This window comes from Mycteria americana, chromosome 1 (assembly GCF_035582795.1).
Source record: "Mycteria americana isolate JAX WOST 10 ecotype Jacksonville Zoo and Gardens chromosome 1, USCA_MyAme_1.0, whole genome shotgun sequence".
Lineage (NCBI taxonomy): Eukaryota > Metazoa > Chordata > Aves > Ciconiiformes > Ciconiidae > Mycteria > Mycteria americana.
Window position 1 is genome coordinate 77971760 of NC_134365.1, and position 27960 is coordinate 77999719.

Genomic DNA, 27960 nt, shown 5'->3' on the forward strand with positions numbered 1-27960 from the left:
AATTGTTAGGCAAAACCTGCCTACACATTAACGTGCATTTGCATATATTAGGTGGTTAAATTGCAAGAAGGCAGCACATCAATAGTATAGTGCAAAACCATTGCAGGTAAGAGTTATACATTAAAAAAAAAGCAGCACATTTTTATTTCAGAATTTCAGGATGCATGAAACTACACAGCCTGTTTAGTCAGCTATTGGTTATCTAAGGTCTGGGAGTAAAGCATTTTGTCTCAAACAGAATCCCCCTCAAATTACAGCTGCCCTAAGCAAAACCATTCTTTGCAAGGTACCTATGCCCCCACTCATATTTAGCACACAGTCATTCCCTCTGTCTAGTGAATTGCAGTTTTAGGCAAACTACAGCCATTTCTACTCTATTTCTATTGCTGCTCTTCAGAATTAGAAATGGAAATAGATCTAATTGGGAGTACAAAAGGGGATCAGCCAATTTATATCATCATGGGTTTTCTCAGTATTACAGCAAAATCCTTGAAGAGAACACACTATTTCACATTATGAATGTGCGCTTCAGCTATACATTCATAGAGCAATCCAATTGTAGCAATGCCTGTAGCTGTTCTGTGCTACTTTGGCAACGCTGATCAGCAGTAAACAGGCATTTAACTGGATGGTTAACCGGGGTTTCTGGTTGCCTCGCATCAACAAGACACTGCAAAGCAGCCAACGTACTGCCAAATCTGGACTGCTGCATGTATAGTCAGTGTGTCTTCTGAACATGATTCTCATCTCACCTGCTTCATGCTTGTCTTATTTTGTTGGCTTAGATGAATTTATACTCATGCAGTGAACACAGTGAAGGGCTAATTCAGCACCATTGTCTATATCCCATACGGTGATCTAATACATCATCTAGAACTTGCAGCCTTATAAGGGATGATGGCCTTCACATCCTGCACAAAAGCAGGTGGGTAAAAGCATAGGAAATCAGCTTGCATTTTTTAAATTATAGATGGATTTTGGCATTTAATGACAAAAATCCCTCCTCAGTTGTTTCTCCAGTGCTCTTCCTTTTACCTTTTATCCTTTACTATCTCAGCCACTGCCTCAGACTTAACTAGCTAAACCTCCCCTACACACTTTCAGCCCCGTGACATGCTTGCTTCCTGACGTTCCTCACTACCCCTTCACTCCCTTCACAGTGGCTTTAAGACTACAGCCCAATTTGGCTGAGATGCTATAATGATGGACCGCTTCCTCTCCCATGTTGTCTTGTCTGCGCGCACACACACAGCAAAACACGTCTCTTGCTTCTGAATCTGCAATGTAATATAGGATTAACACATGACATAAATAGTTTATCTCTTTTGTAAGAGTCTGTAAAAGACTTTGGTATACAGAACCATAATTATTTCAGCTCTTGTGCCCCACCTTCCTGGATTCTCCAAGGTGGTAGAGAAAACTCTGAATAGAGTCACAGCGATGAGACGCTGGGTGCTTCACATTATTAATCCTCTGTTCATTGCTCCCTCCCACTGAGGGGAAAAACACATTCCTACATACTAGCATTATTATGTGCTCAGCTTTAATACCTAGATGCTTAATTCAATTTAAGCCATAATTTGCTAGTTTCTCTATAAAAATATAGATGGTAGGTGACACCCTTTGTCCAGGAGAATTTCTTGTCATTATACATGAAAAATTCTGGTAGAGAAGAAATAGATCCACATGCCTCCAGTGGAAAATGTAGACAAAAAGATTATATGACTTATCCAAAGTCACAGAATCTCTAGCCAAAAAGTCATATCACATGCCCAGTGTACCAAACCTAGCATCACTTCTAAAGCAGCACTGATGGGACAATACAGCAGGTAGTTCCTTCCCCTCAGCATAGGGTGTATGAATCCCTACTGTACCCAAGAGAAAAGTCTTCATTTAATAAAAGACTGCATAATGAGAATGAAAAATGATGTGCGCTTAATCTAATTCAGTCCAATGTTCAAGCATTTTTCTTCCTTTCATTAATATCTTCACTATGAAGGATGAACATTAACGTGAAATGAGAATGACTGCCTGTTGGGTTTGGCTGATTTACATCATTTTCTAATTCTTTAGTCTTTGAGGTCATTATCATCTAATCCAGTCAATAGTGATTTCACACATCCAGAATACACTTTACACAGAAACCCTTTTTTCTTTTTTTTTCCTGAGCCTGCTTTCAAAAAGCAAGTTGCTTGAGTTTTGCATTACTTCACAGCAGGGAAGCAATTATGCTACATTTGCAAAAGACCCAGCAAAACCTATTAGATAGCTGGAGAATTCTTCCTCTTCCGAACCATTTGTTCTGTCTCTAGTAACATCTCTTCACTGGTTTGATAAAAGGCTCATGAGAGAAACACTGCTAGCTAGATAACAAAAACGAGTTTTCCTTAACAGATTTTTCTTCTCCACCTTTATTTCCTGTTTGAGGCACATAAGGACCTATTCAGTTCTACTCCTACTGAAATCAAGTCAAATGCATCAGTGACAACCTTAACATTGTCTTCAATTACTTATTATTTGATGTTTTTATTTATCATTTCTTTGCCTAGCAGTATTTAAGACTGAGTCAATACCAGAAGGTATTTTGAGCTATACATAAATAAAACAAAAGATAGACCCATTTCAGAAGGACTTTCAGAGCACAGGAACCCAGTGGCCCTAACCCCCTCAAACATCTGTCTACAGGTGTTACTTTCTGCACCTGGGTGGTCCTCACTGGAGTGAGTTTAAGCAGAGTATTTACTCTTCTAACTGGTGGAAGGAACATGACTTCAGTCACCAAGAGCATGAAATCAGATTCAAATATGGATCGTGTACATCAGTCCCTAAAAGGACACCTCACAAAACATTTCTCCATCACTCAATGCAGTTTGCTGTTCTGTCTCTGTTTGCATAAGAAGCCCATTCTTTCTGACCAGTTGGTGTAAGAAGTGATGCACATTCATATTGCATTAAAATGGAATGATATCTGAGCTTTATAAATTACTTAAGATAGAGAAACCAAGTAACTGTGATGTTATTGTAAAAGAGAAAAAGTTAAATACCATATTCTGATTTTTAAGACATTAACTAACTTGTTCATCCACATTCATGAAACTAACAGAGGTTTCCTATTGTTCCATGTCACAGGGAAGAGCTGGGAAGTGTGCATAATACTGCCTCAAAAAACAGAGGTCAAAGGAAAAGAATCCCAAATGTATTTTGTGTAAAAATCTCTCGATTTTTATGCCAACCTCATGATTTCTTGAGGCATGCCTCTGGGCCAATAACATACGCATTCATTCTTTAAACAAAAATGGATTAAGCTCAAGGGACCAAAATCCTGCAAAGAGAAAAGGACTATAAATCCAAAATACCAGAACCTAGCTCTTTTGTAACAACAGTTTTGCAGTTGCAAAATAATATCAACAAAACCCTTGGGAGGAGTTCCATATGAGAACACTGGAAGTTAGGGCAAGTCAACTAATTTAACACACAAACATCCACGTGGATGCTCGTGTTCCCTGAGGAGCCTTAGCTACAATGGCATGAGGCCATCTCAGACTTGCCATTACCAGGGTAAACCTCTGCAATCCACGACAGCTGCCTCACGTCACTGTGTCTGACAGCTCCCAGCCTAGAAACTCCCACAGCTTGGGCACATCCTAGGGCAACCTTTCAGCCTGATTCTCCTCTCATTTATGACTGCGCAAATCAGGACTGACCGTCAGCAATGGACCTACGTATATCTGTGTAGGTGGGAAGAATCGGATTCCTTGTGCTTAGGCTTATCAGCCTGTCACATCATGCAGAGGCTACTAGTACATGTTAGTCAGTTAGGCAGCAAGCCAGGGCACCAAAAAAGTACAGCTTACCAAGCCATAACTGGGGTATGCTTACAGGCAGGTAACAGAGGACACAGGCACAGTGATTCCCTGACATAATACTCAATCAACATAGCTCTGTGCAGACGTGTCACCTACTCACTGACTGCTTCGGCAGGTAACTGCAGATATGTTAGCTGCTGGGTTAGATGTCCACAGACTGCAGGACGCCCCTGCAAGGGTCATGTGTAGCCACATAGTCTTAGTCATGCAATAATACTCTTTATATTGAATAGTAAGGGTATTATTGTGCAGTACAATAATGCATAAAGAACCAGAAACTAACCTTGCCAGTAAATATAACATCCCTGCCAAGAGATTTTTATAGTCTGAGGAAAACATAAAGGGTAGGATTGCACAAGACAAAAAAAGCAAGATTTCACACAAGGCATAGTCATTTGGTACATTTTCTTTATGGCGTATTTCTTAAATCAAGACATTTTGCCAGTATGTTTTTATAACACGGTCCCATAGACAGCTAAGACTGATTGGAAGGTGAAGGGGAAGAAACAAGTGGCCAGAGATAAGAAATCCTTAAACCAATTTCACAGCCAAAGAAAAGCTACATATGTCTACATCCTCAATGGTTCAAGCCTCCCTTTGCCTTAAGTGCAATAACTTTTGAGTGCTGAGTCTGATCAAAGAATATTCTAGCTGTCGATGAGCAGAAGTCTATTAATTTTAGTGGAGAATCAGACAAACAAGGAAAGTGGGGTTTACGTTGTACCCTCTGTATCTCATTCACAGCCCAGCAGCTGTGATTGTCACTGCTATAATGGTCAATGGATCAAACAGCTGTTTCCCCATAACAGAATAAAACCTGGGGGCATATAGTGTCCCTGGCATGGAAAGATTAACAGGGAGAGAGTCCTGCAGGGTGCATGTTTTGGGAAAGAAGAGTGATATGGACTTGGCAGTGTTAGGTTTACAGTTGGATTCAATGATCTTAAAGGTCTTTTCTAACCTAAATGATTCTATGATTATAGTACAAGGGAAATGGGCCATGGAAGAATGCAGAGCCCCTGACATGTAGCAGAGAAAGGGGAAGGACAGAATAGGGATGAACAGAGCTCCTCCCATCAGCCAGGGAAGGGACTGGGGCATGCTGGTGTCCCAGCAAGAGGAGGTACTGGATTCAGGAGTGCTGGAAACAGAAGATGATAAAAGAGTGGTATGCATGCAATGGGAGAGGCACACAGAACAGGAAGAAACAGAAAACCCACAATGTGTGCAATGCACTTTACCAACAGATGCAATGAGAAGCATGACCTTCTTCTGTACATACAGAATGTCTTAAGCCAATAAAATAATGGACAAGTCAATTTACCTTTCTCTGGTTGATTTCATATAACACTGGAGGTAAGTGTTAAAGAATTTGAAAGAGGAGAACTCAATGAATGTACACACAGGAAAGCTGTCCTTGAAATGATCTGCAAATTCACTGTTGGCACTTGATTAAGCCAAAGGCCTAGAGTCAGCCATAATATTCCCTACGAGCTAGTGGGTAGTTATAAAAATCCAGTGCTGCAAGGAAAAATCAAAATGCTATCTATAAAAAAACCACCTCCAGACAGGTAAAGGCCATATCCAGCATTTGCTCTTCTGACCTGTTGTCTGGTGCTAAATGCAGGAGTTCTCATGAACTAGCTGGACTTGAAGCTGATGTTTGCCCAACAACTGACATTTTCCCACACAGAACTCCAGAAAATTATTTGGCAAAATAATCAACATGGGAGAGACAGCTTCATTATTAATGTAAATAGCTCACTTTCTCAAATTACCAGTTTTGCAAAAGGCATTAATTTGTGGGCTTTGACCCAAGAATGCAAAATGCACATGCATTCAGAACAGATACAAGATGGTATTAAGAGAACTATTGTACACCACTTACGAGTAAAGCAAATGGACAGATCATGTACAGTCAGGGGTTACCATCGTAAGACACAGCAAAATACTAAGTGAACCCAGACTCAATACTATACTTTAGGGACTGATTTAATTCCACAAAAATCATTGACCTTAACAGACAGCTAATCTAGCTCTTGGCATGGTAAAGAATTTGCTTATTCATTAATTTTGTAGTTTAAGTTCATAGAGGAGAATTTTAATTTTCAAGTAGGGTACAAAAAGCCCACAGTACGAGAAGGTTCAAGGAGAGCTGTGACAGAGGCACAGTGTTTCCTATGAACATCGCATCTGTATCCTATCTGTGAAGCAATCTGTTGTGAGCTCCAATTATTTAATGCTACAGAGAATGGTATTCCATTTTACATTTGCAGCTACTGTAAATCTCAGTGCATCCCATTCAGCCTGCCCATTCTACGCTACAAAGTTACATGAAAAATGAAACTTGTGACTTCATTTCTTCAAGAGCAGTAGCACACCTGATTTTAAATTATGCATCATGATAAAAAGGTTTTCTGTAATTACAGTTCTACCGTACGCATGTATATAAGCATATATGCACATTCACATATTTACATGTCTAAATGAGTCTCTGGGCTTTAGGCATAAGCTTCTCCTAGTCCAGCAGCTCGCAAAAGCTGTTACCATTGGACACAGGTGTTAAGAATAATTAAAGATACACGGAGTATCATTATTTAGCCATCCATCAGTGGAAATCACATTAAAGCAGAGTCATTTTCCATTAGGCTTATTACATTATTCCCAGTAAGGCCACTGGTACATTCAATTTTCTACCTTTATTGGACCAGCTTTTTCCTGGGTCACTCCCAATTTACCAATATCTGTAACTATTTCCAAGCTCCAGCTCCATCTCACACATTTAGAGCTGTATCATCTAGTCTTGCAGAATATGTCTTCAAAATGGCATACATACTGTTTCATCAGTCCCTAGGACTACTGAAGCTGTCCTGACCCTATAAGCCACTTGTGTATTTTCTTTGCCAGATAAACCAACATATGGTCAACAGCTACTGATGGAGCCTTCTGCTATTAGACTGTAGCATAGGGCTCAGTAAGAGCTAGAAGCTCTGGCCCCTCACACATCTAGCAGACAGACTTGTTTGTCTCTTTTCCACAGTTTGAGCAGATGGAGAGAGCTGGTGAAACACTGAACAAAACTGATTTCCTTAAGAACAACAAAAAAGTTTTCCATTGAACCTGACATGGTGCATTTTTCTTTCCCTAAAATTCTGTTGTCAAAAATATTCTTGAAATTTTGTTCAAATGTAATTTATTAACAGAAATTAGGTAAGTGGTCCCAACCATGTTTTACCTTTAAAGATTACCAAAAAAAGCCAAAGTATTTCACCCCTAGTAATTATATTTTGTGCATGAAACCTGTTTTGTAAACCTACTTTTTTGATTACAGCAACATTATGAAAATTCTGATTAGCTCCAGTAAACAGAAAAATCTTTGTCAATGCTACTGACAGACAGGAAGATGAAGTTGTAGTTAAGGTAATGCAGAGGAGCTTGGGGTTCTGGATTTCATTTCTGGCTTTGCTGTAGACTTCCTGCATGACCTTGGCTAAATCAATAGGAACTATATTAGGGCAGCCTAATTTCTACTGACATGCCTGTCCCTAGTCAGCAGACCCTTTGATAATTGATTCAGAAGCCCTAAATAAGGCACTGAGCTGTAAGCCACATAGGATCAGCTGACACAACAAGTTCCAAGGGTCTCAGCAGGCTTCAGGCTACCTAAAGGTGAAGCTTGCAGACATTGCTATTGTCTGGAGCCTATTCCCATCACAAGGGCATCAGATTCCTCAAGACCTATGTATTCTCTTTCCTGGCAAGTAAAATACTATAGCACCTATTTTGATCCCAAGGCTGTTCCCCCAGCTCCTCCACACAACACTGTACCTTCAGTTTTGGTGCCCCAGTTCTCAATCTTCCTCTTCCTTCTTCCACAGCGACTGTTAGTAAATCCTCTTGTGGGAAGCACTGCCACTAACTTTGTAAGTGGACAGTTCCCTGTCACTGGCCTCTGCTGGGGACCCCCAAGAGACCTACTATAATGTCGCTATATTCACAAAATAGCAAATTAAATACGATTATGCAAGCTGGCTTTCCGTGGCCAACTGTATAGCCATCAAAACTAAGCTACTGCCAGCTGATGTTTTAGCTATATTGTGCCTGGCTGCTGGAAACCGAGGTTAGCTGAGGATATTTAACGATCCGCCAGCATGAAGTTGGGCTGTAATACTAACACAGGAACATTGTAAACCCAGATTCACAAAACTGAAATCTTAAAACTGAAAGAATTAAATAGTGTTCTTGCTGCATGCTATAAATCTTTAAGACGACAGTTTAAAAGAACAATAAAGATGTAGCTGTGTGCTCCTAATCCTAGCATTTTGGGGGCCATCCGTCTACATACTATCCCTTATCCAATCTATGCACCTATTAAGCTCTAGCCAGTCTTTAACAGCATCATTAGTAATGAAATATCAAAAAATGTTAAGACAAATATTTGAAACTGCTTGAGAAATGATAACATAATAGATGCTGCATTGTAGAAAATGTGTATATGTTTGAAGCAGCACACCAAGAAACTGAAAAGCATTAGCCATTCATACAACAAACAATGAAATAAATCAGAAACCTACAATACTGAAACATCATTTTACATGGGTATTTGCAGAACTAACATCTGTTATCTCCAGTGGACTTTGAATTTTCTAGAAAGAAATCATCTTATTGTCAAGAAAAAAAGTCACTCAAGAATGCGCTTAATAAGAAAGAGTCTATCTGGTTTTATCAGGTGGGTTACAAAGCTACCATATTGTCTGTCTCTTTGCAGGCAGCACTATATCCATGTTAATTCTGGTTAAACATTTTTTCTTGGAAATGGAGAGGGTAAGAAATCAAGAAATACGATATTAAAAGCAGACACCTGAACGGTATAAAGCAGCTAAAGGATGCGTTTACTGGAGAAATGCACACTTATACTGCTAACAGGAGATATTTCTGGTAATTCAGACCGTGCAGCAAGAACGTACTTTGAGCACATGTTCTCCCAGAACGATCCGGCCGGCCGCCTCGGGAGCGCAATACGTAAGGCTGTAGAGCAGACAGCAAACCTATATGCCACATCAGAAATCTGTATGCACGCTATATACGTTCCCGCTTTGCTACATCTATGCTGCGCGAGATTTCCCTTGCCTGGGGCAGCATCTTTATCCCCGAGCAGTTCAGCTGCCAGGCACCGGGACCACCGAGGCGAGGACCACCAGCGGTGGCACCTGGCGCTGGCGCGTATCCAAACGCGGTGGGTACGCCCGCGGGCGGGGACGCCCCACCCGTGCCCGGGACCCGGGGCGGGCAGTGCCCTCAACTCTGAGGGGCTTCAGGGGCCGCCGGCCTGAAGGGCAGCCCCTCTCCGCACACGCGTCTGGCGGCAGGGCACAGGCCTCGCCCCGGCCTCCCGCGGGGGCACGACGCCGCCGCTGCGCACCGCCCGCCGGGCGGGGACGGCCGCCGCGGGCCCGGGGCCGAGGCGGCGCCTCCCGCCCCTCCCAGGGCCGGCCACCCTGCGAGCGGGGGCGGAGGAGCAGCCGCCCCCACCACCCAGCCCACCACCCCCTCAGGCGCAGCCCCGGCCCGGGCGGGGGAGGGAGGGCCCGCCCGCCTACCTGATTTGGGGTAGGTGACAATCCAGACGTCGCTGTCCCTCACCGGGAAATTGGCGATCTCCTCCATCTTCCCCCGGCAGAAGGGCGGCAGCCGCACCCCATTGTACTCGAAGTACTTGCTCTCGAACTCCCCGGGCGTGCTGGGGGTCTCGGCCTCGCTCTCCGCCATCCTCTTCCCTGCCGGCCGCGGGGGACGAGGTGCGGGGGCCGCGGGCGCTCCGGCGGGCGAACGGCGGCGGGCGCGGCACGGCGCGGCGCGGCAGCCCCGGCCCCCGGCACGCCCCCACGCACGCACGGGGAGGGGGCGCAGGGCTGGCGGGGCCGCGCCGCCCGGCGGCGCATGGGCTCCGCGCGCGGTGATGTCATGTGCGGCAGCCGCAGCGCGCGGCGCTAACGGGCGGCCCTGCCCGTCAGGCCTGCCGCCCCTCAGCCCCTCTCCTCTCCCGGCGGGCCGCCTCACGCACTCGCCCCGGGGGCCGCAGAGGCAGGGCACGGAGGGAGGACCTGCCTCCCTCGCTGTCACCTCAGAGCTCAGCCCTCAGCACGGGGCTCCGCGGTGCTGCGGCAGCGCCAAGGCCCGGCCTCAAAGAGGGCAGATAGCAGCGGGGGAAGGGCGCGGAAGAGGGGCAGCAGCAGTCAGGTGCGCCGGGCACTCGTGGCTGTCCTTGCGCTGAACCCAAGCACAATGCATAGGGAGGGTGAGAGAGTGAGGAAGGGGGCACACGCTCACCTTCTTCAGCGACACGGATCAGTTGCTCCTTGCACTGCTCAGATTTAAACCCATACCTGGTTTTTTTACACAATATGTCCTTCATCCTGGTTCCCTCTTCCCAATCTCTTGGATGCCACCCCTGTATCTGGTAGGGTAACAGCTTTCACTACAGCATGGGGCATCTTGCAGGTGGGCTCAGGCAGCAGATCCCCTGCCAATTCTGACTTGCTCCCTGGACTTCCCAGGCTGGCATCAGAACTGACTCATTAACTTACCTTGTTTGGTGGTCATTGGGCAGCAGAAACCAACCCTATCCCAACAGCACTGAGGACTAGTTAGTGAGAACACAGCCCTGTCTGCACCATAGCTACTGTCTGCTCATCCTTCATCCTTCCTATTACAGCAGCTCACTGCTCCTAGCAGGGCAAATGAAGCCTAGGGCAGATCTCAAATAACACTCCTAGTTGGGCTTATGGGCAAAATAGGCCAGGTGCTGCTGCTCAGGGTATTTAAGGCCTATTGGTGCCTGACGGGAAGGTATAAAAACTCTAACCTCCATTAAGATCTGTTTGTACTACAGGAATGAACACTGTTGTGGCTGTTTGAGTCTGGTATGAATGAAAAGCTAGCAGTAGTTCAACAAAATTAAGACTCTTGTTAGTCCCAGAAAGGTCAGTGAAGAGTTTTGGTTTAGTTTACTCTTATTATCCTTGTAACAGCTGCTTTATTTTGTGTTTAATTATGTATGCTTTTGTAATGGTGCTGAAATATAATAGAAGTTCTTTGAAAGCTTTAGATACAGAGTGTCTGTAGCAGACATGCATTTGAAAGAAATGAAATGAGCAAGTAAAGAAGCAGTAAATCAAGGGAAGAGGGTATAAAGAGGGTCTCTAAGCACTGGAGAGTAAATTATAGCTACTTTGAATTGAGTTTACTGCATTGTGAACAGCAACTAGCTGGTTGTGTGTCCTGTCAAACTGTCCCTTCTACAGGAGCAACCTGAGGAAAAGCAACAGTGTGAACACAGCTGAGGGCAGTAACTGCTTTTGGCCTTTATAGTTCCATCTACCAGCATGCATAAATCAATGTTTTTGCTGTAGTTTACTTACATTTGTTCATATTAATAATAAAGTGCAGACATTAAAACTATAGTTAGAGCAGATAGGAAAAGTCCACCAAAAACTAACATCAAAAGTATTGTTTCATTGAATAAAAATGGTTTGCAGGAATGTGTTAGGTAAAAAAAAACCCACCTTAGAGAGAAAAAATTCATCCCAGAGTCAGTGGCTGACTAGTAAGACTTGCCTTAGAAGTTGATAATGCAGGTTTAAGTCCCTGTGATACTAAGTTTAGTTTTGAGCCTGTTTCTTCAAGACACCGAAATCAGAATTATCTGTTGAGGTCTAAAATAACTTTTCCACTTTAAAAAAAATTTTTTTTGATAAAAAGTGGGTTGACAAGAATCACAGGCAGCTGGATAGTTGGTATTCTGTATTTTAAGATAATATTGTAAACTTGGAAGCAACTGGTATTCTGGCACTGGTGCCTGTTCTTTTCTTTCTTACCGTGTTTTAGATGGTCTGAGTTCTTCTTTTCCTTGCTTAACAAAATAATTCAAAACTGCAATTTTCTGTGGAAAGTAGAGTTGTGGGGTTTTCTAGCCAACCTCTGAGGCAAAATTTATTAGGCTTTTCTGATGATTGAAAGTATTAAGCTATACTAGTAATAAATAACTTTAAAGTGCAACAAAACAGACAGACTTGAATTCTAGTCTCTGTTACTATTTTTTTAATTTTAATTTACTTTTTTTAAATTCCTGACTTAGTCCTCAGGCACAGATATGGCCTTTGCTCAATACAGCAAGTGGAGGGAGCCATATTGACAATAGAAAAACTCTGTTTTCTCTTTAAGTTAATAGGAGTTGTACAAATGTATCTCAGGGTGGAATATCAGCTTCTGTAGAGCAAAAAGCCAGGCAGGCATTACGACAAGGGACACAACAATAATTGGAGCTATCTCTTTAGCAATGGATGCTTTCACTTACCTTATAATGTTTCAAATGAAAGAGCAATTGGAGCCCAATGTGGCTGAGAAACCAGGTGCCCTGGATTAATTGCACTTGGAAAGATCATCCCTGTGTTACAGGTGCAGTAAATCCTAATGTAGGGATGTTGGACCTATAGTGCATAAATTGCACAGCTGATGTATGCATGTGGATATTAAACAGACAGGATTTACTGCATGTGTGGAGATCACCAGCCTAGTGCTTACTCGGATCTAACATATCTGAGGCACATCAGATTTGCTGGGAATTCAAACACAGCTGAACTACAAAATGCATGAAAGCCATTTGTTTAGGAATTACCTGTAAAAAAAGACTACAGTCAGTACATTGTGCTCAGAGGCAGTGCATCATTCACAAACAGGGTAGTCTAGAACAAAAATGGTGAAGCTGGTAGAAAAATATTCAGTTACCAAAGGGTATATGCTGCTGAGGATGATCCAGTATTAGAGCTAAATAAAAATCAAATATGCTGTAACAGAGGAACCATGCTGGGGTGTTTCACTTACCCTCAAGCTAGAGAGGAGTTGTGGAGGGAATCAGAATATGTAGCTTGCAAAGTAATTTTTGGGAGATTGCTTTTTTTCTGTTTAAAAGAAAAAAATTAACAGTATCTCAGACTATTTGAATGTGTTCCCAACCTTTTCTATAACACTTAGACCATACTATAATGTAACTGATCCCAGAATGTATAGCTATTCAGTAGCAGGAGGAAATGTAGGTGAAAAAGGTTGGATTCTCTCACAATGATGTAAACTGGGACCAACTTCACAGAAGTCACTAGACTCCTCTCCGTATAAAACTTGGGAAAAGAGGAAGATTTTAGAAAAAAGAATGAAATGCTGACCTTAGGAAAATGTTGTCATTTTAAGATGACAGCCTCTAGTACATGGGGGAGGGAACACAGTGACCAAGGATGAGGAAAGGCTGAGGTACTTAATGCCTTCTTTGCCTCAGTCTTTAATAGCAGGGCCAATTGTTCTCTGGGTACGCAGCCCCTGGAGTTGGAGATAGGGACGGGGACCAGAATGGAGCCCCCATAATCCAGGGGGAATGGCTAGTGACCTGCTGCACCACTTAGACACTCACAAGTCTATGGGGCCTGATGAGATCCACCCGAGAGTACTGAAGGAACTGGCAGATGTGCTCACCAAGCCCCTTTCCATCATTTACCAGTAGTCCTGGCTAACTGGGGAGGTCCCTGCTGACTGGAGATTAGCTAATGTGACACCCATCTTCAAGAAGGGCTGGAAGGAGGACCCGGGGAACTACAGGCCTGTCAGCCTGACCTCGGTGCCGGGGAAGCTGATGGAGCACATCATCCTGAGTGCTATCACACGCATGTAGAGAATAACCAAGGGATCAAGCCCAGCCAGCATGGGTTCAGGAAAGGAAGGTCCTGCTTGACCAACCTGATCTCCTTCTACAACAAGGTGACCTGCCTAGTAGATGAGAGAAAGGCTGTGGATGTTGTCTATCTAGATGTCAGTAAAGCCTTTGACATGGTTTCCCACAGCATTCTCCTGGAGAAACTGGCTGCTCATGGCTTGGACGGGTGTACTCTTTGCTGGGTAAAGAACTGGCTGGATGGCCGGGCCCAAAGAGTGGTGGTGAATGGAGTTTACTCCAGTTGGCGGCCGGTCACAAGCGGTGTTCCCCAGGGCTCTGTGTTGGGGCCAGTTCTGTTTAATATCTTTATCAATGATCTGGACGAAGGGATCGAGTGCACCCTCAGTAAGTTTGCAGATGACACCAAGTTGGGCAGGAGTGTTGATCTGCTTGAGGGGAGGAAGGCTCTGCAGAGGGACCTGGACAGGCTGGATCGATGGGCCGAGGCCAATTGTATGAGGTTTAACAAGGCCAAGTGCAAGGTCCTGCACCTGGGTCACAGCAACCCCATGCAACGTTACAGGCTTGGGGAAGAGTGGCTGGAAAGCTGCCTGGCAGAGAAGGACCTGGGGGTGTTGGTTGACAGCCACCTGAATATGAGCCAGCAGTGTGCCCAGGCGGCCAAGAAAGCCAATGGCATCCTGGCTTGTATCAAAAATAGCGTGGCCAGCAGGACTAGGGAAGTGATCGTGCCCCTGTACTCGGGACTGGTGAGGCCGCACCTCGAATACTGTGTTCAGTTTTGGGCCCCCCACTACAAGAGGGACATTGAGGTGCTGGAGCGTGTCCAGAGAAGGGCAACGAAGCTGGTGAAGGGTCTGGAGCAGAAGTCTTGTGAGGAGCGGCTGAGGGAACTGGGGTTGTTTAGCCTGGAGAAAAGGAGGCTGAGGGGAGACCTTATCGCTCTCTACAACTACCTGAAAGGAGGTTGTAGAGAGGTGGGGGTCGGTCTCTTCTCCCAGGTAACAAGCGATAGGACGAGAGGAAATGGCCTCAAGTTGCACCAGGGGAGGTTTAGACTGGATATTAGGAAATTTTACTTCACTGAAAGGGTTATCAAGCATTGGAACAGGCTGCCCAGGGAAGTGGTTGAGTCGCCATCCCTGGAGGTATTTAAAAGATGTTTGGATGAGGTGCTTAGGGACATGGTATTGTGGTAGTCTTGGCAGTGTTAGGTTTATGGTTGGACTCGATGATCTTAAAGGTCTTTTCCAACCTATACAATTCTGTGATTCTGTAAGATCTGCAAAAGTAGGATTTAACCCTGGAAACAGACTGTCTGTTCCTATGCTGTTCTGGTATGTCTGTATTTCTGTTGTCCGTCACTGCAAAAAGCACTCCTATACCTTTGAGTCAGAAGGTGTCTCCTTGTCTTTGCTGTCAGATGTGCCTACTTATTAGCTGAAGATACTGTAAGGAATGTCCCTGTCTTGATATGTGTGCATACTGTTCCACACACAAAAATGGAATTTCAGCTTTCAAAATCTATCTGATGAAAAAAGATAAATCTGGCAATGTTTTGTCTTACCATTTATTAAATCATTGTAACAGCAACCTGTGTCAAGTTTGGAGGGGCATGTTCAGAGGAAGATAGACTGTTTGCACATGTTGGGGTGCCAAATGCAGTCTAGTTTTAGACATGAAATCTGTAAATGCTACCACAAGTATTACATGAAGCCGATGTAGTGATACCCCAATAACAGCATGTGATATTGCATTAATGCAGTAAACAGCTGTGTGTAAATTGGTGTTTATAAAACACTGCTGTCTGCTAGTTGTTTACATTTGTTCAGTGAGTACACATGAACTTTCAGGAATGTTTCTTACTGACTCAGCCCAAATATGAGCCATAGCTGAGAGGTTTGAGCACATGATCCTAACACAGCATTTAATTCTAATGAACGTGGCTGAGGATCAAGCTGTTATTTGGCACACACCATCGGTTTTTTGTTTCTGGTACTTGTAACCGCGAATGAGTGCCCTGGCCTCATAGCCAGGATGTTAAGGAATCTGATTGCTTTTCTGCTAGGATTTCTATGTAACCTTAACTAACTCAGTCTCCCTGTGCTTTAATTTCCACCTGTCAAAACAGTGCAAGTACTATAATCCACCTCACAAGGCTATCTGAAGATAAATCTCTTGCTTCTCATTACCCAAGCACAAGATTCAAGGTCTTTCTAGGAGGCAAGATTGATGCAAATCATGATTTCTTTGATGTGATCCTGATCAATACAGTCAGAATGCAAGGGTTTGTATTCTCTCTAACGCGTTCATAACTGGTACTTAAAAGAGCCAGTTGCTCAGTGTCACAGGCTGCAGAAGACCACTCAACCTTAAATTCAGTACCAATGCAATTCACTCAGTATGTCAACTCTGAGGCAGGTCCTTACCATATAATATTTTTCACAAATTTACAGTGCTTCTAAAATTACACCCTACAGCATTTCAAATTCAGCAGACAGGGATCATGAGTACATGTAGATGTCATGTATCACCTTTATCCTTAGCACTACATTTCCCAGCAGGCCATGTAGGGAGAGGCTTTCAGGCAAGATGAGCTTGCCTTACCACCAGCCTAAGCAGCATAAGGAAACGTGCGGTCACTTTGCTGATGCATCATATACATTACGCGTGAAGTGAGGGCAGGAACATAAAAAGGCAAGTAACCAAAAATAATCAGCAAGCTGTGGTATCACTTCAAGGGAAAAACTCAAGAGGTGCACCAATATTTTCAGTGAGCCAAAGCGAAGATCACGTGAAAGGAAGATAAGCAGCAAATTAGTGAGCACTGTGGATTAATGGCTTTGCTTTCCTGAAAGGTCAGAACTGCAATTTTGTAAACCTCCACCACAAATTGTTCAATGATAATTCCACCAGACAAGACGGTATGGGATACCTTGCATAACTCAGCTAGCTACGCTGTAAATATTTTCCCAGTGGGTTGTAGATGGCTTTACCTATCTGTACATTTCTGTCTCCATTCCATCCTCCCTTTTGAATTTGTGGCTATTTTTAACAGCAACTTTTATTCAAAAAAAGGGCTAATTTTTAACTGGGGATAATTTTTGTAGCGTAACTGTTTATGGCTGGGACTGAGCTATAAGGAAAGAAAATTTCTAAATTAATCTGCCCTAGGTTTTGTTGGAAATGTTCACAATGTGGCCTTGTAGGTACAGTGCTGGCCCAAGACATAGGGTATGCGGATTCCATTGCAAGGTCTTGCCGCTTCCATAGGTGAAGCTGGGTGAGTTACTTTGCCACCCTTCGCTTCAGTCACCCTTCATTTTAAAGGGGGACAGAGACAGTTGATCATATTTATGTGTTCATGGGAGAAAGTACAATTCAATGTTGATATATAACAATGCTATCAATTAATTATGCTTATTAATTATTAGTCTTATGTTCATTATTTGTGTCGTTAAAGTTGAAGACAAATGGTTTGGGGATAACTTAAATAGTCACTTGAGTAAGATCAGGGCACTGAAGGCAAATGATCATTTCAAGGCAGTAACTAGTGTGGCTTTCACTGTATTCTTACAGTAACTATTTGTTAATTTTCAGTGTGTTAGGAGAGGCAGACAACTGAGTGGCTTTTGGATATGCTAGTTTCATTATCTCTGCGTAATAAAGGTTGTGCAGCTATCTCATATAAAACTGGTTTATTTTTGAGGGACCTGATTTGAACATCTCGATGATTTGGTATAACAAAACTGAATCAGTTCTACAGGAGTTTTTGTGATATGGTTGCAACACCATAGAAACTGAAGCCTAATAGGAGGTGAATTGGATGTGGCTGCTTTAGCGCTATGGGCTGAGAGTTATTTTCCCTTCTAAATGCCTCTGAATTTATCTATCTCGCAGCAAGTTGCTGTAGAAATGGCACAGATACAGTTGTCCCTGATGAGAAGCAGTGAGAAAATTTTCATTTATATTATGCTTCTAAAAGCATATTAGATTTTTTTTATCTAAACATGGGCATAGAGGTATGAGGATGGATAAATCTTCAAGTCATGGGCCTTAAAACCACACAAGACGCTGTGAGTTCCTGAATGGACTTTAAAGTACATGCTTTTGTATCAGTTTTCTGTTTTTCAAACAGCTGCAGAAGGTCATGTCCAGTTAACTGGGAGTATGTATACATGAAAAGACAACTCTCAGCTGACTCTGCACAAGTCAGGCTGTGGTGTGGCCAGGTTTGTGTAGTGATGTAGGGAGGCTTCACTGCTTCCAGACAGCAGCTCAGCCTTCTGTGTGAGGCTGAGCAACTGTGTGTGGATTTAAAGGTTTGTGATGGTATTGGATTAGGGACTCTGCGCTGTGCTTTGCAATGCCAGCCCTTCAGGCACTTTTGTAAAACCACTCAGATACCTGATCAGCATCTCCTGGCAATTACAGCTCTATAAATCTGGCCTCTAGGCTTGAAATCTGAAAAAAAAAAAAAAAGTGTTAAAGGAAATTAGCTACTATAGCTGTGCCGTCATTTTCACAATGAGGACGTAGACAGCAATAAAAGGTCATAGCAAAGAAAGGAGCTGCTCAGCTGGGCTTCTGAGGAGTGTCTAGAGTTGCTTTAATCATCAATGGGTGTTGATTATGGTTCTAGACTACTTACCTCAGAAGGTAGTAAATATACCATCCTAGACAATCTCTTAAATGATTTCAGAAAGGTACAGAACAACAGTCTCTGCTACATATTCACTACAAAAATTGCCTTGCATCAACACAGAAAACTGAATGGATACACACAGCTGTGAGGCAGCTTTCTGCCTCATTTACTAATGAATTTCTGGGAGTGGAAAGGCCAGAAGGAAGGGATTAGACAGATTGAGGGGAAACCATTAAAAAAAGGAGAAACATATCCCTGCTACTGAGGTGAGCAAGCTAGAATGTCAGGAAAGAGGCAGGATGATCACAGAAAGGCAGTGTAAAGGTAGTCAAGTCTAGGAAGAGTAGAAGCGCTTACCAGACAGTGGTGGAAGGATCTGGATGCTGAAATGAATGTGCCAGGTTGCTTGCAAGAGTGGGTGATGCCTTGGCACTGAGCCTGCTTCAGTCAGGAGCATTAAAGGTCTCAGAAACATAAGACACAGAAATTGAGGGGGGTGGGAAATGGAAGACCACACAAGGGGCCTGAAAGAAGGTAAGAGCAGATTTATATAGTAATGTGATCCATACTAAACTACTCTAAGTGTTGACCAGGACTTAAGATGCAGACATTGAAGAATGTGTGGCTTGAATTACATGAGCCCCATCAGCATGAATGTGGCTATTCACAAACTTAAAATGACCATGTGCATTAATACTTTATTGCATTCATGTGTCAATAATAAAGGTGTTAAATTGTGCAAACTTTGAGTGGGAACTGAGAGTAGTAATGTCATTAGTGACACAACTGACATAATGTTCTGTATGTTCACACATGTATCACATGCATATGCACTTAACTAGTCATCTACTACTTCAGAACAGATTTGAGTCAAGCTATGATGATCAAGAAAATAGTTGCTGTTGATCTTAGTGCTGACAGTTCCTCTGTCAAGTTGTTCTACTTTATATTCTGACTGCATGTGAGCACATACCCCATGACGGTTGTCAAGGTTAGACTCATTCTCAAAGGCGTTCCCAGAGAGTCCAGTATTGTGAGTTACATCACCTGAGCCTCAAAACATACCCCTCAGGAGTGCGATGAGAAAACCTTTATCTAGGACACTAAGCAACTGGCTCACGTGGTTCTCACAAATATGCCTGCTTCTTATTTTTAACTCCTGGGGTAAGGACTACCTTCATTCTATGTGAGACACTAAATAGCAACAAAATGTCTATCATGTAGACAGCCCATTTATAAGAACATAATTCTTACAGACTAGAATCAATGCAAAATCCTCCTTCCTTCTCTTTGGTCAGCATGTTTAGAACAGGTGGTGCCTGATACATGTTACGTGTGAACTTGAGCTACAACAGTACTGCCATCCAACACTGTCTTCAGCTGAACATCTCTCACATTCTCAAGACAAAGTAGGTAGTAGCATATATGATTTATCATGCAACTAGAGTGCTTCTTTTCAATCTTCAGAGGAAGCTTTGTGTTTTTTGTTGTCTGAATCAGAAATTTGTCTTCTGAGCTGTTTCCTAGTCACTCATTTGATTCCTAGGTGTGTGGTAGAGCAAGAGGAATTTTAAGTTACTTTCCTCTTCTGTAATTATAGGCAGTCCAGGATGACAGCCTCTGTGGGATAAATATCCTGGACACCTACCAATTGCTGCTGCTGCAGCTACTCTGAGGAAAAGGGGCTGCTAGATTCTAGCAGAATATTCAGCAGTGGGAAAGCATAGTGGTTGGAAAGAACTTGAAAAGGTGGAAGGAAGTGTGGTGACAGATGCCTTGAGGAGGATAATTACTCAAAGCATCAAAATGTCATTCCTACAGCTCACAGCGTAGAGAGTACAAGTTGCAGGTGTGGACCATGATCTTGCTGCTTGGTGAACACAGGGCAAAGTAAATCCCCCTCACAATTATTCCAGACACTGGTGTAGTAGCAGGCATATATTGCTGAAAGGGAGGGAAATACTTTCTCATACAAGTGTTTGAATAACATTTCTTATTATGTAAATGGAGCGCAGACAGAATAGCTGTTAGCACTTGAGAAATTGCAGCCTAGACTTTCCCCATGTTTTGCTAAGGCTTCTTGTGTGAGTGGTGGCAGCCGCTGTAGTAATCTTGAGAACATTTCTTTCTGATCCTGGCTGTTGCTCATCATGCAAAGTGTGCTCCCTGAAGGCTTGTGTGGCGCAGGAAGGGAGGAGCCAGGCTCTTCCTCTATTCTTACCACAAAAAGTCTGTTCAGCAGAGAGCAGGAAGAGATGTGAGCAACGCCTACAGCATCGCCTGCATGGATTGCATAAGGCACAGGGAGAACAACCCTCAGGTACACAAGAGTGACTACACAAAACTGACTGAACCTTCCCTGTGTGTAAGACACTGTGACTGGTTCTGTGAGAACAGCAGTATTAATTCATAGTGGTCTGATTGTGCCCAGGTGTCTGTAATGGAGATTAACAAACCACACTACTACTGTGCATTACTACATGCCAGGCTTCAAGGCCGCTCTGCCCTGCAAGTTCTGAAGTGATATACAAATGGAAGAGCAGGCTCTTTTAGTGGCACTTGCAGTATTTGGAAATGAAGCAGTTCATCTTTCAGCTGCCAAATCCACATGTTGACTACTGCAAAATTCAGAGATTTTTTGGTTCCAGACCACCTCCAGCTCCATGCTGATCCTAATACTTATAGCTAGCAATAAGGTTCTTCAGACAAACAGTCACAAGGACTATGGTACAGTATCTGCTGGCATATGGTGGTATCATGATGATTCTGGATCTATCATCAGCTGCATCGTGAAAGCACCCATGAACAGTTCAGATGTAACGTGTCTTCTGCAAATGGCTGCAGTCATCTCCTGTGGGTGGACCTGTAATGAGACTAGAGATCACAGTCTTTCAAGAGTATGTCATGTTCAGGTGTAATATGACTTATGTTAACCAGACTCGTTAATTAGGCTGGCAAATAGCTCTGTATGTTTTTCTTACACTGTATGTTAGACCTGCAGTAGCAAGCCTACCTGTTTGCTAAATATAATTTGGAGCCTTTGGAATACGGTAACCTGATATTATTCCTAATTACCTTTATTATCATAGTTTAGGTACTGAGTGCTAAGAAAGTATAGGTGCTGGGTTAAAAAAGCCAACAAAACTGTAAGACTGCAATTTAATACTTGATCCTGACTCTTTCTCACTAGTTGCTATGGGACTGATCATATGAATTTAGGGAAGTAGGCTTAGCCTCTAAAATGAGAAACAATAGAAATGAGATGTACTCTAGGAGAGATAGTATTGTTCTGAAGTTTAAGCATGTAGATGGGAAACAAGTCAATTTTGCTCTAATTTACTTGATGTCCCCACTCAAGTTCTTAAACCTCCTTTTTCCATACTTATGAAATGTAGAGAATGTCTTAGTGCCTTGGAGTCTTTATGATGGATTTACTAAAGCCTCCTCTCTTATAGCAGCCTCTTCTGAACTAAATGTGAGAGTGTTTACCGCATGTCCACTGCTTTCCACCACAAACTCCAACTCACAATACTTTATAGTTGTTCAACCCTAAGTTACGCAGCAGAGCAACAATGACTTTGCAGGACTGTTATAACTTATTCCTCTTATTTGTCTTCTGCTGCAAGTTTAGTAACTCTGCCACCAGGACACATATGTGTGACCACCTAGTGAGATGAACAGTACAAATCCTCTCAGGGAACACCTGATGCCCACACATTCAATATCTTCTGTATAAGACAGGAAGGGGCCATCAGAATAATAGGAGAAATTATGGCACAGGGGAGCTACCTTTATGACTTAGGAAAACTGAGCAGAAACTTACTTTTAGTTGAGAGGCAGCTGCAATGAGCCTGTAATTAAAATCTTCTGTGGGAATGGTTTAATGAAATTTGTTTGTATCAAGCACTGACACAGAGAAGACAATTGCTAGGGAAAGAGGCGGTTAAAAAGGAGCTATTGCCCAAGAAGTTCTGCACTGACAGGCTTGGGAGTTTCTGACCTAGTACTGCAAGCTATTCTGGTTATGTCCAGTACCTTGTGTGGCTTGTGCAGGAAGCCATTCCAGGAGCAGAAGGCAAGGTGTCTGAGTCTGCCTGTGTTCAGATGCCATCTGAACTGACTACATTAAGCCTCAGAAATAAGTCTCATTTTCTCACAGATGAGCCTTTCTTGTGTTTACATTGAAGGACTGTGAATGAGGGCCTGGGCAAACACTGAAAACACACCTGTGAGAAAGCTTCAAATCCCCATCATCCATCTCCTTGGACTGTGGCCTAGCCATCAAGTTATACACTGGGTGAGAATGAAGGGTCCTCCTCCCTCCTGTGCTTCCTGTGGATGCTTCAGACTAGAAAAGTCTTGGGGCCAGGAGGAGGGAAAACTTCAGAAGTGCATCCCAGGAGTCTTTGGCTTCTTTCCCCTGGTACTGGGCAAACAGAGTGCTGGGGGCATTGGCTGGCTTAGTGATGCAGTTGTGAGCAGGCTGCGATTTAGTATGCAGCTCTAGGGCCCTACAGGTAATGCTTTTTTTTATTAAATTTGTATTATTTTTTTCATTCTCCTATTTGTTCTTAAAAATCACTGTAGAGAGTTCCTCAAACGAACTGTCTTGAATTGCACTGAATAGTCATAATAAATACAGCTCAGGTCATGTCTGAAGATGTTCTACACATAACTGAAGATGCTGTAATCAGCAAAGTATTAAATAACAGATAGAAATCAGGATAAATTCAGCTGTCACTGAATTGCTTTGCCACTACTTTAAGATGGGTAGTCAAGGAGATTTCTTTGGATGTGTATGAGAAATCAACATGAAGGCAGAAACCAGTCCTTAAAGGAGCTATGTGCAGATGAACGTGAAAGGCTTTCAACTGTTATTAGTACAGATAAAAGCCTCCTAGACAATTTAACTCCAAGCCAGTAGTTACTAAATCAGTGATGGGTGTTCTGAAAGGCTGTGGCAGGAGGAGTACTTTCATCATGGAGGTGATTTGTAGGGAGGTTTAGTCCAATTGCAAAAGCAGCTCCAAGGGTCTTGTGGTCTTAGGAATCTGTCAGAGAAACAGGAGAATATAAAATGAGCTTCTCAATCCCAGCTATTCAAGCTGGCATGCTATGGAGAAATGTGTTCTATAAGTCTCTAAATACCAAGCCAGAGTGCCTTAATTTTTCATATTGCAGCTGTGAACTTCACTTTGCTATTAGGTAATGAGGTGGAACTGGCACTGATGTACCAAGCATCTTATGCTTTGCAACAGTTTGTTTGATTTTTGAAACAGTCACTAGGAAAATGAAAATGCACAGGGGTACTCTGTAAACTTTAACAACAGTGAAATTGTTCAAGTCCTTACTATTCTCTTGCTCAGTTATAGTCTTCCAAAGTACAGCTTTATTTTTTTTTTTTTCTCGCAGAAGCTCAAGCTGAGAGTGATATTCTGGATTGCTGCTGAAGGTAAGGCTTTCCTTGGTAACAAGGGATGTAAAGTCTTCAGCTATGGTGGTATATTTGGGCAGGAAATGCTCTTTGGGTAGGTCTGCTCTGCCTTTCACACATAGGCCCAAATCCATTATTGAGCTTCAACTTCTTATTCATACGGAGGGCCATATGTTCAAAAAACATTAGTGTTTCCTAAACTACTTGGGTATTTACGCTGTGAATTGCACTGAAACTATAGATAGCCTGTAGAGGTTCTCCAAAGCACCACTCTACTTTCACTGCAGGCTGTGCTGAACAAGTAGCCTGCATTATTCTTGTCAAATTTAGTTTTCAAATGGAGTACTATCTTTGACCAGAATTGCTGTTTACTCATTCCTGATGTGACCATCACCTGAAGAAAGAGCATTCGTTTTCAAGCGATGGGAAGTTGCCATGTTTTGGATGGGTGTCCCTGCTTCCTCAGCCAGAGTCCTGCGGTAGCAATGTATGCTCATTGTGTGAGCACTCCTCTGACCTGCTTTACTACTAGGTCATTCAGGCTAGCTCAGTCACCCTTGCATTTCTATAGCAAATTAAACTAAAATGTGTGACTCCACATTGAAGCGAATAATGTATGCCCCCATTGCTTTTACCAACTTTGCTGTGGGAGCAGTGATCACCAGAAAGGGGTAGCAGGGAGATGAACAAGACACAACTGCTCCATAGATTTACAGCATGAACTTGTGGCCAGGCTCATGTTTTACAAATTAAATAGTGTGTTCTTGGTCTTCAGTGATTCCATTGCTTTTGGTTTGCACTGCAATAGTCATTACCAGGGTCAGAATTGCTGTGTTTCAAAATGAATACTTTTTTATTGTAAAAATTAATAAGGTGCTAGAGAATACACTTAATAGCAGTGTAACTCCAGGAAATTTTAAAAAAGTGTACAATTTCCTACACTGCAATTTCAGACAGTGCAATTTGCATTCACAGACTGAAACTGCAGTGACTGATGCACCTTCAGGTGCTTCCTTCTCTTTCAAGGGGGTGGTTTCCAATTGAGGGCTACAGCTGTGACTACCAGATGTCATCCCTCAACACTAGGGACACATTGAGCATAAACTGCATTGCTTTTCACCTCTCCTCTGTCACAGGTATGAAGCAGTGTTGGATTTAAATATGGATTTCAATGGATTTTGGCTAAAAAAGGACACCTCATAGCCTAAGTAAATAATATATGCAAAGAGAAAGCAAATAAACAGAAGAATGGCACTTTAGCTCTAATAGGGAGTCTGTTTTCCTCCCCAGTTCTATGTACTGCATGACCTAATGTTTGTAACTCTTGTTTAAACTATCCTTTAATTACAGTATTGCATTTGCAAAAGCCAGGCACGTGTCGAATGGGGCTGTGAGAATTTAGCAAGAAATTAATCCTGCCAGATTACGAAAATCTGACCTGAAAGGGAGTGTTCCTTCTTGCACAACAGACTAAATCCATTTCTATTTGTCTTGCACCTGTCTTTTCTTTCACTTCATTTATATCAGCATTACAGAATCACAGAATTGTATAGGTTGGAAAAGACCCTTAAGATCATAGAGTCCAACCGTAAACCTAACACTACCAAGACCACCACTACACCATGTCCCTAAGCACCTCATCCAAACATCTTTCAAATACCTCCAGGGATGGCGACTCAACCACTTCCCTGGGCAGCCTGTTCCAATGCTTGATAACCCTTTCGGTGAAGTAAAATTTCCTAATATCCAATCTAAACCTCCCCTGGCTCAACTTGAGGCCATTTCCTCTCGTCCTATCACTTGTTACCTGGGAGAAGAGACCAACCCCCACCTCTCTACACCCTCCTTTCAGGTAGTTGTAGAGAGCGATAAGGTCTCCCCTCAGCCTCCTTTTCTCCAGGCTAAACAACCCCAGTTCCCTCAGCTGCTCCTCACAAGACTTCTGCTCCAGACCCTTCACCAGCTTCGTTGCCCTTCTGTGGACATGCTCCAGCACCTCAATGTCTCTCTTGTAGTGGGGGGCCCAAAACTGAACACAGTATTCGAGGTGCGGCCTCAGCAGTGCCGAGTACAGGGGCACGATCACTTCCCTAGTCCTGCTGGCCACACTATTTTTAATACAAGCCAGGATGCCATTGGCTTTCTTGGCCACCTGGGCACACTGCTGGCTCATATTCAGGTGGCTGTCAACCAACACCCCCAGGTCCTTCTCTGCCAGGCAGCTTTCCAGCCACTCTTCCCCAAGCCTGTAGCATTGCATGGGGTTGCTGTGGCCCAAGTGCAGGACCTTGCACTTGGCCTTGTTAAACCTCATACAATTGACCTCATCCCATCGATCCAGCCTGTCCAGGTCCCTCTGCAGAGCCTTCCTCCCCTCAAGCGGATCAACACTCCTGCCCAACTTGGTGTCATCTGCAAACTTACTGAGGGTGCACTCGATCCCTTCGTCCAGATCATTGATAAAGATATTAAACAGAACTGGCCCCAACACAGAGCCCTGGGGAACACCGCTTGTGACCGGCCACCAACTGGAGTAAACTCCATTCACCACCACTCTTTGGGCCCGGCCATCCAGCCAGTTCTTTACCCAGCAAAGAGTACACCCGTCCAAGCCATGAGCAGCCAGTTTCTCCAGGAGAATGCTGTGGGAAACCGTGTCAAAGGCTTTACTGACGTCTAGATAAACAACATCCACAGCCTTTCCCTCATCCACTAGGTGGGTCACCTTGTCGTAGAAGGAGATCAGGTTGGTCAAGCAGGACCTTCCTTTCCTGAACCCATGCTGGTTGGGCTTGATCCCTTGGTTATTTTCTACATGCCATGTGATGGCACTCAGGATGATCTGCTCCATCAGCTTCCCCGGCACCGAGGTCAGGCTGACAGGCCTGTAGTTCCCCAGGTCCTCCTTCCAGCCCTTCTTGAAGATGGGTGTCACATTAGCTAATCTCCAGTCAGCAGGGACCTCCCCAGTTAGCCAGGACTACTGGTAAATGATGGAAAGGGGCTTGGTGAGCACATCTGCCAGTTCCTTCAGTACTCTCGGGTGGATCTCATCAGGCCCCATAGACTTGTGAGTGTCTAAGTGGTGCAGCAGGTCACTAACCAAATTACGTTCCATGCTGTTACATACAAATAAAATGGGGAAAAAATAAGAAAGGAAAATTTGGCTTAACAGGTCTGGCTTTGTAACTGAAAAAGCAGGATGTCTGTTGCCTGTGTTATGTGCCTTCCAGCTACTGAGACTGTAAAATCTGTGTTGGGACTAGGACTGCACTAATCTGTGCTAGACCTGCTTTCTAGACTACTGCTGTTGGCATTACAAAGGAAAAGCTGTAGGATTATGTAAAACAATTGTTACTGGACTACTTGTCAGATATTTACTTGTAAATACTGTGACACCATTCACTTTTTGCTCTATGTCAATTTATATCAGCTAAATACTTGAGCACTATGTTTTTACTCCTTTAAATGTCTAGTGATACATTGCCCATTAGATCATAACAAGTCTTAGTTTTAAGTGCAAAGCCTCAACCAAAAAAGGTCTATTTGTATGTATGATTCCTTGTGGTTTGCAAGAACTGGGTGAGCAGTTAGGTCTTAGATCTGCTTTTTGTTCTTTCTCTGTAAAGGGAGGCAAAAGAGTTAGAATGAGAAAAATGAGTTATATTTTCTACACATGATGTTGCACTAATAATAATGAATATGGAGGTAACATTCTGTGATCCTTTGAGTCTGCTTTTACATAGAAAAAAATCAAACTACTGAAATACAGAAAAATGGACTAAAAGTCAAACAACATTCAGAGATTTTAACTGGATCTTATGAGCTGCAGCAAGGATTTTTTTTCACTATGTAGATCGTACTTGCAGATTGATATATGCTTGAGATATATGCCTCAAAGAACTTATGAAAATGACATTACTGCAATGCAATGTTCTCCTCTGCTCTATAATCTCTTTTCTGATATTTTTGTTTTAAGAGTTGTTTCAAGATTTAAAGGTTGTTTTATACAGTCTTTCTCTATCTTGTAGTCTTTTCTAATTGTGAAATGAACATTTGACAAGCTTGGTTGCGTTGTCACGCTTTGCAGCATTGCTCTGAGGATCTAACTTATTTTGTCAGTCCAGGAAACTACAAATTAATCAAGCTTACTTGACATCAGGAATGTTTTTAAACAAAAGATAAAATCTTTAAATAGAATTAGGACTGTCTCTTAAACTCAAAGCAGCTATTTTCTGTGCATTAAATTTAACCATTCCTGTTGTGAAGCAATGACAGCACATATCCTTGA

The 27960-nt window shown here is 43.0% G+C and overlaps 1 protein-coding gene across 4 annotated transcripts in view; it reads right to left on the reverse strand.

The window, feature by feature from the left end:
- SULT4A1 (sulfotransferase family 4A member 1) overlaps positions 1 to 9760 on the reverse strand; it is a 30403-nt gene extending 20643 nt beyond the window's left edge. For all 4 annotated transcript variants that reach the window (XR_012776446.1, XM_075507170.1, XM_075507156.1 and 1 more), the window contains exon 1: positions 9467 to 9760. Coding sequence is in view for 3 of the 4 variants with exons in the window: in XM_075507170.1 (XP_075363285.1) it covers positions 9467 to 9635 (169 nt within the window). In the remaining variant the exon portion in view is untranslated. The remainder of the gene's footprint in view (positions 1 to 9466) is intronic.
- Positions 9761 to 27960: the final 18200 nt, after the last annotated feature.